The sequence below is a fragment of the Gymnoscopelus microlampas genome, assembly GCF_963454915.1.
Source record: "Gymnoscopelus microlampas genome assembly, chromosome: 9".
Taxonomy (NCBI): Eukaryota; Metazoa; Chordata; class Actinopteri; order Myctophiformes; family Myctophidae; genus Gymnoscopelus; species Gymnoscopelus microlampas.
This window is the reverse complement of record NC_139946.1, coordinates 19,434,980-19,450,747: the sequence shown is the minus strand read 5'-3', so window position 1 is coordinate 19,450,747 and position 15,768 is coordinate 19,434,980. Positions and strand designations below refer to the sequence as shown.

Genomic DNA, 15,768 nt, shown 5'->3' with positions numbered 1-15,768 from the left:
GAACATAGCAACACATTGCATTCAAATCAAAACAATAATGTAAAACGAGTTGATTTTAAGGTGACATTAGCAGCCTACCATGCTTGACATGTTTAGTTAACTGTCTGTTTAATAACCACTGATATAGGCTACTAACTCACCAACTGACTGAATGTGGCTGACTTGCTATTATACTTTTTATGTTTTCTTGTATCATCAGCATGGATGGAGCAGCTCCAAAATTTTCATTTGGAACTGCAGCAGCATCATCATTTGGTAGCAGTAAGGATAAGGATAAGCATAGTGCTGCCACTCCACCAGCTTTTGGTAGCGTCAGTGCTGCCACTCCACCAGCTTTTGGTAGCGTCAGTGCTGCCACTCCACCAGCTTTTGGTAGCGTCAGTGCTGCCACTCCACCAGCTTTTGGTAGTGCTGCCACAGCCAAGGGAGGTGAGGTCCCCAAAGAAACTGCCATGATGTTCCAGCAGCACACTAAGCTGGAGTCTCCATGGAGGGAAGTGCAGTGGACTGAGGAGTGAGTACTCTCACTAATAGAATGCATCTTTGAACATAGAGCTATATATATATATATATATATATATATATATATATATATATATATATATATATATATATATATATATATATATATATATATATATATATATATATATATATATATATATATATATATATATATATATATATAGGTGGCCTATATATAGTATTTTCTTTTGTGACCCAATTCCTTTTTCTTTTCTTTTTTGACATCAGAGCAACCCATTTTGTTCAGCAATTTGGCTTACAGTGTAAGGACATATACTTGCCTGCATGTGTGCAAAACATGTGCACATATACTGTACATCCACAATCACACACATACACGTCCCGACACTTATTTCCTTTTTGTTTTGTACACAGGGCTATATACCCTTAGCCTGGTAAAGCCCCTCCCTCCGGAAATCTCATTTCCATTTGATTAAATGGAAATGAGATTTCCGGAGTGAGGGGCTTTACCAGGCTAATATAGCCTCCCTTCACCACTAGGTTGAAAGTGGTCATTGCAGGTCATTATTATGAACCAGTACACTCCTTTAACTGAAAGTCTTCATTTGTCCCTCCAGCCACAGGGATGCCCTGCGCGAGTCCGTCAGCTCGTACCGACCCAGCAGCAAGGAGGCCAGCTCGGCCCGTGTTCTGCTGCTGGGGCCCGTGGGCTCTGGGAAGTCCAGCTTCATCGGCTCACTGCAGTCAGTCTTCAGTGGGAGAGTGATCAACCACGCCATGGTGGGAACAACCTCTGGCAGCTTCACCAAGAAGGTATGGATGAAGGGCAGAAAGCAGGAACAAGTGTTTTGTAATAATAATCTAAATCTACAAAGTAACTAGTAATTAACATTTTCAAATCATTGTACTGGAATAAAGGTACAATATTTGTCTCTGAGATGTAGTGGAGTAGAAGTTAAAGTATTGAAAATTGAAAATACTCCAGTAACGTAAAAATACATGGTATGTAAGTACAGTACTTGAGTAAATGTACTTATATTAGTTACTTTCCACCACTGTGTGTGTGTGTGTGTGTGTGTATGTGTGTGTGTGTGTGTGTGTGTGTGTGTGTGTGTGTGTGTGTGTGTGTGTGTGTGTGTGTGTGTGTGTGTGTGTGTGTGTGTGTGTGTGTGTGTGTGTGTGTGTGTGTGTGTGTGTGTGTGTGTGTGTGCAGTTAATCTTTCAAACTACTAGGCTAGTCAGCATCATATTTCTTGCGCACGCTGACAAGCAACCCAAAATCAACTGTTGAAAACGGGGGTATTGTCTTATAATCAGGATTGTCTTATATTTTGTGCCAGCTGCAGTCATTCCCCATTCGTGGTCAGGGAGGGGAGGAGTCTACAGGCCTGGTGCTGTGTGATGTCATGGGACTGGGAGAGGGTGAGACCAGTGGACTGACCCTCCCTGACGCCCTGTCGGTGGTTAAAGGACACGCCCCTGATGGCCACAAGGTGAGGAGGGGTGCGGTGGGATCATGATGTCAACATGGTTGGATGTGTTTTTTATCAGGCTGGATGTCGTTGATGTTAGTAGGTATTTCTGATGTTCTAATGGCAAAGATAAAATAACTTAGAAGATATTTAGGATATTTAGGATTGTGTCTTGAAGGCCTCTGTTTTGCATCCCTGTAATTGGCTGTGCCAGGAAAATCTTTTTCACGCCAATGTGTGCACGCTGCCAGTGTAGGCCAAGGAAGTCCATTTTCAATTATCATTATTTTATTATAATAATCTTTCTGTGTATGAATATTTTTCACATTTTGTGAATTCATGATCTCAGATCCAACAATCCCAATTTTGTGCATGTCATTTTAGATGAAAATAATAAATAAAAAAACTCAAACAATTAAAAAAATAGCAGATTAACAAGCTTGCATTGTAGATTGTTTTAAAATAATTTAGAATTATTTTGTGGTTAAACGGCCTGTTTATTGTTTATTATGGATCCCCATTAGTCCTCACACAGTGAAGGCTACTCTTCCTGGGGTCCAAACATTCACACTTCACAATCAAATTAAAACATAATACAATGGAATTCCACCATTATACAGTTAAAACAAAACAAAACAACAAAAATGACTAAAGGTTTCGGTCTTCACATAACTCCACTAAGATTCTATAAATGTTACGTACAGTAAGCATATTACTCTCTGGTGGACAAACCAAGAAATTATACTGTATGTATCCATGTACAAACCAAAAAAACATAAAAAATCCTTGTCCTTGTCGGTGTCATGCAGTTTATCCCGGAGCAGCCGGTGACGTCAGAGAGCGCGGGCTACGTGAAGAAACCCAGCGTTCAGGACAAGGTGCACTGTGTGGTGTTTGTGTTGGATGCCTCCAAGGTCCTCTGTCACTCCAAAGGTCTGGCCAGCACCTTCCAAAAGCTCCGAGAGCACATCGGTGACCTGGGTGAGCACTTGCGTTAATATCAGTGATGGAAGAAGTACTCATGTTTTACCTAAGTAAAATTATCAATACTGCAATGTAGATTATAGTCTGTTACAAGTAGAAGTCCCCTATTCAAAATGTACTTGAGTAAAGTAAAAGTAGTCATTGTGCAGAATGTCCCATTTCACAAGTTCAAAATGTATAAAAAATCTTTTGAAAATAGCCGAACTACAAGCTCGGATGCGACGCATTGTGAGCTTGTGGATCTGCTATTTTCAAACGGCCAAAATATATTTACGGCTGAAGTGGTTAGTGTGTTTTGTAATAATAATCCAAATCTACAAAGTAACTGTAATGAAAGTATTATATTTGAGATGTGGGTAGAAGTAAAAGTATTGACATTTTTAAATACTGAAGTAAGTAAAAAATACCTGAACATTTTACTTACACCACTGGTTAATGTCACTTTGTATGTCCAAAACCGTTACTTTTCAGGAACCACATGTGTTCTCACGGATCCAATGTACTGTAGTTATTATTTCACAAGCTCTGGTCAATACTGTTCATTGGTTAAATATTTATATTAAAAAACCTAGGTAGACGTTTACCACTTTCAACCTGGCTTCTCTATTTTGGGCATGTCATTATAGGTGAAACTTTGACACATTTCTCAAAAACGTTTCCCCTCTAAAATTGCAGTGCCTTGTGAGCTTGTAGATCGGCTATTCTTGCTACTTTTACTTGACACTGTCATACGTCTAACATAAAATAAAATAGGGCATACATTTATGGCTTATTTGTGCTATCAGGTGTCCACCAGGTGGCAGTGCTGACTCATGTGGACAAGGTGTGTCAGGACACAGCCAAAGACGTCAGCCAGGTTTACAACAGCCAAGTCATTCAGCAAACGGTGAGTTTGTTTTTACTAAAAATTATGCTGGTATGGGCACTCGGGTTGCACAGTGATAAAGTATCTGCCCACCACCGCAGAGGTTGTGGGTTCGAATCTACCGCGCATCCGGCTTTGTCGAGCGTCTATACGTACACGCTTGGCACCGTGTTGTGGGGAGGGAAGCCAGGCGGGAGGGGGTCTCTGTATTCCTACCAGCTGGGGCGGCACCTGTCAGCAGGGAGTGTGAGTAGGACGAAGGAAGGCCCTACGACTACGTCCTCACGGTGGGGGCTCCTCACTGGCAGGCGAGTCAGTAGGCTACAACAGCAGTGACAACACATGTGTGTGGGGAGGAATCAATGGCACAACGACTAAATTAGGGAGAAAAGGGGGTTTAAAAAAAGATAATGCTGGTATATATGGCACTTATCAGTATCTCTATTATGTATCTACCAGTATACTGTATATGTTATAGAAACATGCTGTTGATGTCATGTTTGTGTGTGTGTGTGTGTGTGTGTGTGTGTGTGTGTGTGTGTGTGTGTGTGTGTGTGTGTGTGTGTGTGTGTGTGTGTGTGTGTGTGTGTGTGTGCGTGCGCGCGCGCGTGTGTGTGTGTGCGTGCGTGCGTGCGTATGTGTATGTATGTGTGCATGTGTGTACATCTAGATGTCCAAGGCCGGCGCGGTGCTGGGTATGTGCACCTCCTACATAGTTCCAGTGAAGAACTACTCCAGTGAGCTGGAAGTGGACATCAACACAGACATTCTGCTGCTCAGGGCTGCTGACCACATACTGCAGTACGCCAACCTCCACTTCCAGGACCATACTGTCACACAGCCAAAAACGACATATATAGATGATATTGCCTAAGTGTTAGGCTATTGATGTATTGATGTATTGATGTATTGATGTATTGATGTATTGATATTGATTGATTGATTGATTGACTGATCAAAATACATATACATAAACATAAACATATTTGTACAAAACACAATAAAGCGAGAGGGATTATTTCCATTGCAGAGATTTCAACTCAGTTAGGAAAAGTTTGACATTGATTTCTGACACAAGGAACATCATTTTATTTAAAAAATGTATGGTTAGATGGTACAAAACTTGTAGGACTGAGTGAGAGTTTAACCTCAACTTTAGCTCCCAGCAACAATGCGAGCACCAAACCTAAATAAAAACAAATAACTTATTCAGGTTTCTGAACTCTCGACAGTCCACCAATGAGATGCAGAGTGAGTAGACTGAAATAGTGCCATCTTATCATAATGATAATTATTGAGGAGTCGGACCAATTATATGCATGATTGACAATGGGTGAAGTGCTCCTTACTTGCAGGCACAGATTACAGACAGTGACATTATGTCACACATGAGGTGGTGAGTGTGCTGCTGTCTGCTACCTGGGAGACTGACCAAAGTCTTCAAGATCACTGGTTCTCAAAGTGGGGTCCGCAGCCCCCCAGGGGGCATTGATGGGGGTTTCAGGGTGTCCCCAGCTAAATGATTAGGGGTCCTTTCAGACGGGAATTACATAGGCGGCTGACGCGCCTATGTAATTAATCAAATCATCCGGACTCTCCTAGAGCATATAGCCTACTTTATCGTCAATTTTAAAATAAATGGGACCATAATTTAGCAAAACGCATATCATGATGATTGAAAGGAGACTTTAAACTAGCGACCGGAAGCATATAGTATTTATGACAATTTTTATCAAGGTAAGAAAATCTAGTCTAAATTTTGTCAAAAACCCATCCGCTTGCGTTAAGATAAATTCTTTCTGACACCAACAGAGGTAAAACAGCGAAACTACAGGCCATTCATATGAACTGTCTCTTCCGTATTCGGTTCTTAAGTCTGACGTAATTTTGTAGTCCGACGTCACGTCCGGGTCCAAAAGGCACCAGCGCCGTCCACTCTTCATTGTAAACAACATGTTGGAACCCGTAAATCTTTTTACAATAACCTCCTTTTTCAGAAATGAACCATTGAGGGTTAATAAGGGTCTTAATGCTAATATCATAGAAGTACTAAGTATTTATTTATTATTATGATTTAACATTATTATTATTAACATTAAAACACTTGGACCCGGAAGTTATTCTAGCGGGGCGCAACGTCACGTCTTAACAATCGAATTGGAGTCAATGTAAAAATCTCAAGCTGGCCCCTTGGTCCAACCACCCGGTGTACAGTATGTGTTGTCACAATGCACTCCATATTTGGGCGTAGCTTTATTGGGAATCCCTTATATGGTTATGGCGGAGTCATAGTGACATGATCGTGACGGCGTGATCCGCCTTCAAAGAAAAATATTGTACTCCACTACATTTCTAGCAAGGGAAACATGAATTAACGACTTTAGCCCTATTTCAAATCTATAATGAAGTATATTACAGAGCAATGCTGTAATGCAGTGGTTCCCAACCTTTTCGTGCATTTTTAGAGCATGTTTATTCTAATCAATCGATTGTGTTCCGGCTTGGATCCCTCAGGGCTCTATACTAGAATATTTTCTGGTTTCGCCCTACATTAAATATCTTCGCTGAAAATAGCCGATCGACAAGCTCACAACGTGAGGCAGTGCAACACGTGGAAGGCGTGTTGATCTGCTATTTTCAGCAAAAGCTTTCCCCACAATACATATGCTGGGGTTTAAGTGGTGAAATATTTCAAAAAATACATAAAACATACAGTATGATATCCTTTTTAATATATATCTTGTGGGCGGTACTCGCCTTCGCGATGTGTGTTATCCTTTTAGCCTAAATGTCTTAACGTGCCTCCGACTCCGTGCTGTTTACATTTCTTACTAATAAAGTATTCATTTATTCAATGTTAACGGGTGCAAATTGTCCCAAAACGTGACATCTTCACCCTCCATCGGCAGATTTCTGTTACATCACAGACTTAATATGCCCATACATGGAGTTTGCAAGATTATCTTCAACGACACAGACACACACACAGCACATGCTGTATCTACTGTAAGAGTTATTCCATGTCCAGCAGAAGATAGAAGAGTATTGCTCACGTGTCTTTCCCAAATCAATTAATCATCATTGATTGATTATGATCCTTGCAATGAGCTATGAATTCAGCAACAGGGTCGTGCAGGCCTCCTTCTGTGGGAATTGTGCCTGCGATGCTGTCATTCTCCAGGATAGGTAGGAAGACACCCACAAAATCCCACGTGTATGGAGGAGCAATGACATCCAACACCTCGGTGACAAAGTATCGAATGAGAGAGAAGTCTGTGATTAGTTTCTGCAGACACTTGCGGATGTAGCGAACGACAGGCAGAACGTAGCCGCGGCTCAGCAGGTGAACCATGCGATCCAGCAGCGTTTTCTTCAGCTCCAGCTGCTCGATGTCGTCCAGCTGGGAATGTTGAGCCTCGAACAGCTTGATGAGCAGCTGGAGGACCTGTGGATGCAGCAGCTGGTGGCATGTGCATATCTCGTCCAGCAGTGCCAAGTGAACTGGAGTGTGGTCTGTTTGGAGGTGAAAGTAGGACGGCTCGGACACAGTCCAATCCACCCACCTCAAAACCCCCACGGCAACTACTGGAAACAGGATGCGCTCGTACAGGTGGCTGAGTTCAGCCACCAGTTCTGTAGTGCCTTTGTTCTCGTTACAACATAGGTTATGGACCTTTTTTATGGCTTCAGAAGTGGACTCCAGCTCATCTTTATTGATCTTGACTCTCTTGTTGTTTTTCCATGTCTCAACCACAGTGGCAGCATAGGCCAAGATGTAAATGTACTTGTGCTTATGGTCCTGGTTGATCTTTGAGCTTGGCTTAAAGAGGGACTGCATAAAGAGGTCCAAGAAGGCAGGGACTCGTATCAGTTCCACTGGAGGCGGCGGATCATCCTCGCTGCTGAACATCTTGAAAAGGACAGTGATGTCTGCGGGATTGAGGGCTCCTCTCGACAGCATGGCCCCCATGGCTTGGCACGCTCTGGGGTACGCGGCCGCTGTACCCAACGCAAGGGTTATCTGACTGGCATCATGCCCCATCTGATGTGCTGATCTCTGCAACTCCTGGCTAATCCTACGCATGGTCGATCCACCCCGTTCCTCCTGTGAGAGGACCGACATCATGGCCTGGGCAAAAAGGTATGTGTGCTCGCCATGGCACACCATTTTCGCGAATCCCGGAAGATTCTTCTCCAACTTGTCTTCTCCTTCGTCGAGCAGCGTGGCCAGAGAGGTCCTCAGAACTCCAAAGAAGACCTCTAGCTGCTGACACGCCGTCGACACGCTGGTGATCTCGCCCTGGTACCCTGCGTCTGAAATAAGTTTAACTGTGAGGTTGAGCATCAGGCAGTCGGGGTGAGCCTCGGCCAGCTTGCAGAATAGGTTTCTCCAGGTAGGGTGGGCTATCATTTGTTCAAGCCACGCAGGTATCTCTCCGCTTGGATGGTCTTTGAAGATTGAGTCTGCTTTCTGAGGGTCAAAGTGCTTTATCAGAAGACTCTTGACATGATTCCCCACACGCTCCTCTACCTCGGTTGGGTCCACGCCCATCTGGATGAGCCACTCTGCCAGCAGGTTGACAGACCGGGCCACCGCGGTGTAGTTCTCAGACAGGAGCTGGGCGACGTGTTCCTGAGAACCTCCTGCTTTGAAATATGTTTTGAGGGTGTTGAAGACAGCAGGCTCCATTATGTAATCTCTACTAGAGAACTTCTGAAGACAATCTTGGATTTTCACATCATTTTCTCCTTCAACATACCTATCATCATCCTCCATAATACTTTCTGAACCATCCCAGTGCTCTGCATCATAATATTCCTTGTCCATCTTGACAGGAAATTAAAAAAATGTACCTAGTGATTTTAGTAGAGATAATAAACTATGTTCTCAGAGGCTTCCTGTATTTATGCAATGGGTGAAACAATCAGTGATGTCATGTGCTAGAGTAAGTATAGGGTGGGTGTGTAATTAGTTTAATTATATAAAGCCAGGTGAACTTGTAGGTGAACTTGTAGATTTGGTGTTGAGGGGTAAAATAATCAAATCAATGTGGATACTTGCATCCACATGGGAACAGCATGGCTCTGAAGTGGATCTGGGACTTCATGTGACCAACCTGAGATGTCAGGCATCTGTGACGTCAGTCGTCTATGACATATATCTATGACATATTTTGACTCTTTTACCGCCTGGGATTATCGTGATGAAAGGGCCATTAATAGCTATATTATTATAGATATGTCTAGTCAAAGAGCACTAACATTATTAACAGTACTAGGACACATTCATGTCGGGAACGATGCAAGTCGTTCCATTTGCAGTATACCGCTATGGTAGAAAAACAACAACCATTAGGCGCATATTTACTGTATGCTGCAGATATGCACTGGCATCCTTTTCTGGTGCCCATTTCAGAAAACAGTTGGTACACAATGCACTCCTTTGATACAAACATGTACCCTTACCTATAATCACATAATGTATATACTGTAGAGATACAGTACTATAGACTACCCCTGTGAACCCTTAAGCACCACGGACAGCAACACTTTCACAATACACATCATCCAAGTTTTAGCCCTTTAATAGTGTACATATACAGTACGCTTGCATTTCTAGTCATTGTAGACTTTGATTGGCTGATGATACAAACATAATTGGCACAAGGAATTAAGACTTTGAAGAAATCAGACTTTCCAGATTACAGACACAAAAATAAAACTTGCACCTTAATCCTATATACAATGCACTTTTTGTGTGTTTTTCTAGCACCTTAACTAACCTCCATAAGTATATCATGCACAGTATACATCTGCTGCTATGCTCACGCAACTTTTGTTTTTGTTCTCTTGTTTGATCTCCTGTCCCCCTTACACCCCCCCCCCCCCTCTTCTTCTTCCCTTTCTATTTTCTATGGAAATAACGATACGATGGGAATATGCACGAAAACTAATTTCACCAACTTTTTTACTTCTGTAAACCTGTGACAATAAAGCTGATTCTGATTCTGATACTAATTCACAACGCCTGAGTATAGGTATCAGATGTTTATTGTGCATCCCCTAGTCCAGTCGTGGAAGAAGCACTCCGATTTGTTTTACTGAAGTAAAAGTAGCGATACCACAATGCAGAAATACTCTGCTGCAAGTAAAAAGGTCTGTATTCAAAATGTTCCTTGCTTAAAAGTATAAAAGTATTGACATCAAAGTTTAAAAGCTTTATGAGTCTGTCTGTCTGTCTGTCTGTCTGTCTTCTGTAGGCTATGTACTGTATGTCTGAGAGACAGCAGAGAGAGAGAGAGGAGAGAAAGGGGAGAGAGAGAGAGAGGGGAGAGACTCTGGTTTTGTGCTAAAAACACCCCCATCGTGATGCCAGTTCTGGTTCTTGGAATATAGGCCCCACTCTGACATATCGCTGTTGTCGGGCAGAAACCTCTTATCTCCATATAAACATGAATGCCCTAGTTGATCATACTACAGCGTCACACCAAAGCATAACAAATGCGTTTTGAGCTTGTCTATCTGCTATTTCTGCTATTTTTGAAAATGAATCCTGAAAAGTAACAGTTTACACCCGACAGAGACGATATATAAAACCATCTGACACCGTATGCTGCTCTCCAGAGGGAAGAGTTGTCCCACAGCCTGACTCATTTTTTGTTCCTTCTCTCAACACAGAGAGCACACTAACAAACCCTCTGAGATGAAGAGGGTTGCATGGATGGTTTAAAGGTGCAGTAGTGATATTTTCTTGGGTTCAGATTAGTGTTAAATAGCTCTATAATCAGATAGTAATAATTGCTGTAGAGTATTTATTCAGTAACAGGGGTGTCCCTGTCTCTCAAGATCTTAAATAAACAGAAAATACATTTTCAGATTGGGACACTAATCTTATCCAACCAGTAGAGAGAACTCATACAGGCTACATGATAAACAAGTGAAATTGGAAGTGACGACACAAAGAAATAAGCAAACAACATGGGAACTAGAACACTATAAAATGTAACCTAATAAATGGGTTCTCTGAAGAATGTGTAAAATTGGCAATCCACCTGAAAATGTATTTTCTGTTTACTAAAGAGCTGGAGAGTCCCCTGTTACTGAACAGCAATGATTAGTGATTAATACTAACAGAATGTAGAGCTTTCAGGAAGGATACACATCCTATTATAATTCTAGTAAGCTCACGGTGGTTGGTGGTAGGGTGGACTCTTGATCAAACTGCGCATGCGTCGTTGTGTGCCAGGTTTCGCGAGAGAAACAAGCAGCGAGGTCTATGAAAACGAGGCCAAACCAAACGAACCCTATAACACCAACATTGGCCCTAAAGCGCTTACAATCGGCGGACATGGCAACACCGACTCTACACCATAGACCCCGCCCACTCTCTGCTGTGGAAAGTAAACACTCCAGATTTGTTTCCCCACACACGATGCACATTAGCTTCATAAAGAACGGTTCTATGTCGTTCTCTTCCAGGATCGGGCGAACGTCCGCCAAGGCTCCGCTGTTTACCCTTTTGTATACATCGTATCCCAAAACTAATGGTAGATTATAAACCGCACGGATGTTTAAGGTTTGGTCGGCTGCATAATATTTTAGGTCGCCAGCGAAACTACCCGTTTAAATCGCTTATTTAGTCAGCCTGTGGCCATGTTTCCCATTGTAGCCAAACCGGGAGCAGTAGTGGCAGCGGACGTAGGGTTTTTTTCCGGGTTCAATGGGAAACATGGCCACAGGTTTCGCGAGAGAAACAAGCAACGAGGTCTATGAAAACAAGGCCAAACCAAACGAACCCCATACCACCAACATGCAACCTGATAATAATGTCCAAAGCATGTCTGTGTATGTTTACATCCATTACTGTGTTGGCGTTAGTTGGGATTAATGTTTATTAGCCAAACCAAGTTACTATGAGCCGTTAGCGTGATGCTAAGCTAACGGACGTTTGGCGCTAGCATGCGGCTAACGCTAATGCTAACGTCGTCATCGTGACTTAATCAACAATGTAAACGTTTCATCAACACACTTTATGAACCTTACTGTGGTTAATATTATCAGTGCTACCCAAGTAGTCCATTGAAAAGTATTATTTTGGTGTATTTTGTGTATTGTAACTTGGACACTGTAACTTAATGGTAGCTGGGGCGACGCGTTGTTGGCTCATGGTTCAGAATGCCTCATGGGTATTGTAGTCATTTTCTGCTATTTCGGTTCTACTGTGATAGACTGTGCTACATTACCTGCTGTTTAATTGTGAATCATATATGCTATGAATATATGGTAATACAATGTTTATTTTCCTGTATTTCCAGGTTTATGACCTGAGTCATCTATGACCTGTGTGTCATCTGTGTGTCCAGTACTTTGTACTGTGTTGGTTAAAAAAGACAAAACACGAGTTGTGACAAAGACGTGTGATTCTCTGATTAATGTTGTTAGTGGTGTAAAATGCCATCAAAAATATACTCAAGCCTGCTGCAGGGCAACAGAAAATAGCAAGCCTATTTTGCTCTTTTATATAGCAATTTTTTATATATATACGAGGGGACGCGCGCCCTTCACCGGGTATGGTGAAGGGCGCCCTTCACCGGGTATGGTCTAGTTTTTATCTAATCAGGAGAGAACCGAGGCTGCGTCTCTCAGTACTTGGGGGAGAGCATTCCACAGTTTGGGGGCTACAGCTTGAAAGGCCTTGTCACCCTTGGTTCTTAGATTTGTGTTTGGGGTCTGTAACAGACCCTGTTCAGCAGACCTTAGGGCCGTTTCCGGGACATATCGTGGGACCAGATCGGTCAAATAACTTGGACCTGACCATGTAGAGCTCTATAAGTGAGCACCAGGACTTTGAACTGGACTCTGAAATTGATAGGGAGCCAATGCAAGGAGGCTAAGACTGGAGTGATGTGGGACCCTCTGTTTGTTCTGGTTAGCAATCTGGCGGCAGCATTTTGAATTATTTGGAGGCGGTCCATGGTGGTTTTGCTGAGGCAGGTGAAAAGTGAATTGCAGTAGTCCAAGCGTGATGAGACAAATGCGTGAATGATCATTTCTAATTCGGGGGAAGACAATGGATCTGAGCTTTGCAATGTAAACCTTGTCCGGGTTAAAGAGTTGATGTGTGTATAAAGGTGCATTTATTGGTTGAAATTTACGCAGAGGTTTCGGAGATTAGGGCGGATGTTATGTTTAAGGGGCCCCATACATTCAACCACTTTGGGCACAATGCTGTCGGGGCAACAATAAGCACCTCAGTTTTGGCCTCATTCAATTGTAAAAAATACAATTGTGCAAAACATTGAAATGAAAATCAGCAGGGCTCTTAAGAGTTAAAAGAATAATACAACTGGATATCGTCTGCATAAAAGTGATAAGACATACCCTTAAAAGTGCTGAGGTGACCAAGTGGTAGCATATAAAGTGCAAAAAGAGTTGGCCCGAGGACCGAGCCCTGGGGGAATCCGTAGGAGAGGGGGGCAGAGCTTGACACATGTGTGCCCACAGCAACTGTGAAGTTCCTACATGTGAGTGATCTAAAGTGTCAAATGCAGCACTCATATCGAGTAACACTAAAATTGAGGATTTCCCTATATCGAATGCCATTAAAAGATCATTGGATACTCTTAAAAGCGCTGTCTCAGTAGAATGCATCTGTCTAAAACCTGACTGGAACTTATCTAAAATGTTGTGGATATTTAAAACTGTTAAAAGTTGCCTGGCAACGATTTTTTCTAAGATTTTGGAAATAAAATGGAGCTTAGAAATAGGCCGATAGTTACTGGGTGATTCCAGTCCTGGCTTTTTTTAAAAGCGGGTGTACAGTGGCAGTTTTAAAATATGAGGGGACAATGCCCGAGGTCAGAGAGAGATTGATGATGTTGAGCAGAGATGGGCCTATGGAGCTAAAAACATCTTTAACTAGAAAATGTGCTCCTCGGAGCACAGGTCTCCGCCAGGCGATGTGCTAAAAGTCAATCTTAACCAATCAGGGTGACATAAACAGGACAATGTGAAGTTTCAAGGCCATCGGACGCTGTGTTCATGATAGTATCACATTAGAAAGTACTGTTCCTGATTAATTCTGTCTTACCTATTTATATTACATATTGTGATGTCATGTGAAGCTTGACCAATGTTGGGTGTTCACAGACGGACGGACACACACACGGACGGACGGAGGGTAAAACATACTCTCCTTCGGCCTGGCGGAGACAAAAATGGTGGTTGGGATGACATCTAAAGGACTGGAGGAGGATTTCATGGTGCTCACTAGCTCAATTAACTGAAGGAGGGAAATAGGCGCAAAGGAGTCCAAGATAGACCGGTGGTTGGGGCCTAACTGGGGGATGGGCCTACAGTAGGCCTACATTGGCTATTTGAAAGAAGCAGATCTGAAAGCTCCCAACACGTCGCAACACGTTGTGAGCTTGTAGATCTGCTATTTTCAAAAGATGTATTTTTAATAGGAATATTATATATGCTTATATGGAATATTTGGAACATTTTAACTACACAAATCTTGCATGGGTGGTCCTTGACATGAAAAAGTTTGAGAAACAGTTTAAACATGAGGAAGCAAGTCAAAATAAGCCCTTTAGAAACAAGCCCAAAATAATCACAACTACCAATATTTACAAGAGTTGATTGGTTGCGAGACCGTTTCAGACTGAAACTTATTTCACTGCGACTTTAAAGCTACCTCAAAATGGTTCGTTAAGGAACCATTTCTGATTCTCAAAGAATTTGAGTTCTTTAGAACCATATGAGAAACATGGCGAACCATTAACAAGATAAAATGGTTCTTTTGTGGGTTATGTTTCTTTGTGGAACCATATAGCCATTTAAAGAAGCATTATTTTTCTGTGTAACACATGAAAAGAAAAAAACATTAAATGAATTTGATTTCCATCTTTATTGACATATGGGATACAAAACTAAACAAAAACATGCAGCAGCACACCACTGTCAAGTAAGAGCTTATTTCCACTGGGGTCCTTAAGTGTGTGTGTGTGTGTGTGTGTGTGTGTGTGTGTGTGTGTGTGTGTGTGTGTGTGTGTGAGAGATATAAAAGGTGGTGGGGGGAGCAGAGGGAGCTTCACTAGAATGAAATACATTAAAATAAAAGCAATATACATTTTAATATAATAAAATGATGTACTGTACAAAACACCACAGCAAATCCAGCTAAAACCATAACAAGGTCAGATCAATATGGACCCCATTTCAACTGCAATTACGTACAGCATGGAGAGTGTGTGAATTTATTTAAATACATTGTACTATAAAAACAAAACTACTTACAATAATGAAAAGTAAACAGAAAATATGTTAATTTAATTGGTCATGTTGAGATATCTTGTCAACTCAGATGTCTAAGAAAAACTTTTATTAATTGTTTAATTCAGTTGAACTATCCCTGTTATGAATCAGCATGTGTGTCTTCAGACTTCCTTTGCGATTGAAGCGTTTTTCACAAACTGTACAAGTAAAGGACTCTCCCCCTGTATGAACCATCATGTGTGCGTTCAGATACCTCGCCTGACTAAAGTTTTTACCACAAACTGTACAACTACAGAGTTCATCCTTTGTATGAATCTTCATGTGTGTCTTCAAATTAGACTTTTCTGAAAACCTTTTTTCACAAACTGTACAACCAAAGCGAGGGGGAGGACGCCGACGATCCCCTGAATGATGCTTCATGTGTCTTTTCATGTGCACCTTCAAATTAAACTTTTCTGTAAAGTTTTTGCCACAAACTGTACAAGTAAATGAACGCTGACGCTTTGTGTGAATCTTCATGTGTCTTTTCAGATAACCCATTAGCCTAAAGACTTTTCCACACTCTGTGCAATTATAGATTCCTGCCTCTGAATGTAGCCTCATGTGTACCGTCAGAGTTCCACGTTGCATAAATATTTTGCCACAAACTTCACATATACAGGTCGTTTTCCCTGTAGTCAT

The 15,768-nt window shown here is 41.9% G+C and overlaps 2 protein-coding genes across 2 annotated transcripts; one reads left to right on the top strand and one right to left on the bottom strand.

The window, feature by feature from the left end:
- Window positions 1-200: 200 nt before the first annotated feature.
- ifi44g (interferon induced protein 44g) lies at window positions 201-4,707 on the top strand (the record flags this gene model as incomplete). The annotated part of the gene is made up of 6 exons (XM_084066002.1): window positions 201-514; window positions 1,104-1,299; window positions 1,827-1,979; window positions 2,768-2,939; window positions 3,728-3,828; window positions 4,478-4,707. The coding sequence occupies 6 exons, from the start codon at window positions 201-203 to the stop codon at window positions 4,679-4,681; spliced, it is 1,140 nt and encodes a 379-aa protein (XP_083922128.1). The 3' UTR covers window positions 4,682-4,707.
- A 2,167-nt stretch (window positions 4,708-6,874) lies between these two features.
- Window positions 6,875-8,635, bottom strand: LOC311051436 (negative elongation factor C/D-like; the record flags this gene model as incomplete). The annotated part of the gene is made up of 1 exon (XM_084066001.1): window positions 6,875-8,635. The coding sequence occupies one exon, from the start codon at window positions 8,633-8,635 to the stop codon at window positions 6,875-6,877; it is 1,761 nt and encodes a 586-aa protein (XP_083922127.1).
- Window positions 8,636-15,768: the final 7,133 nt, after the last annotated feature.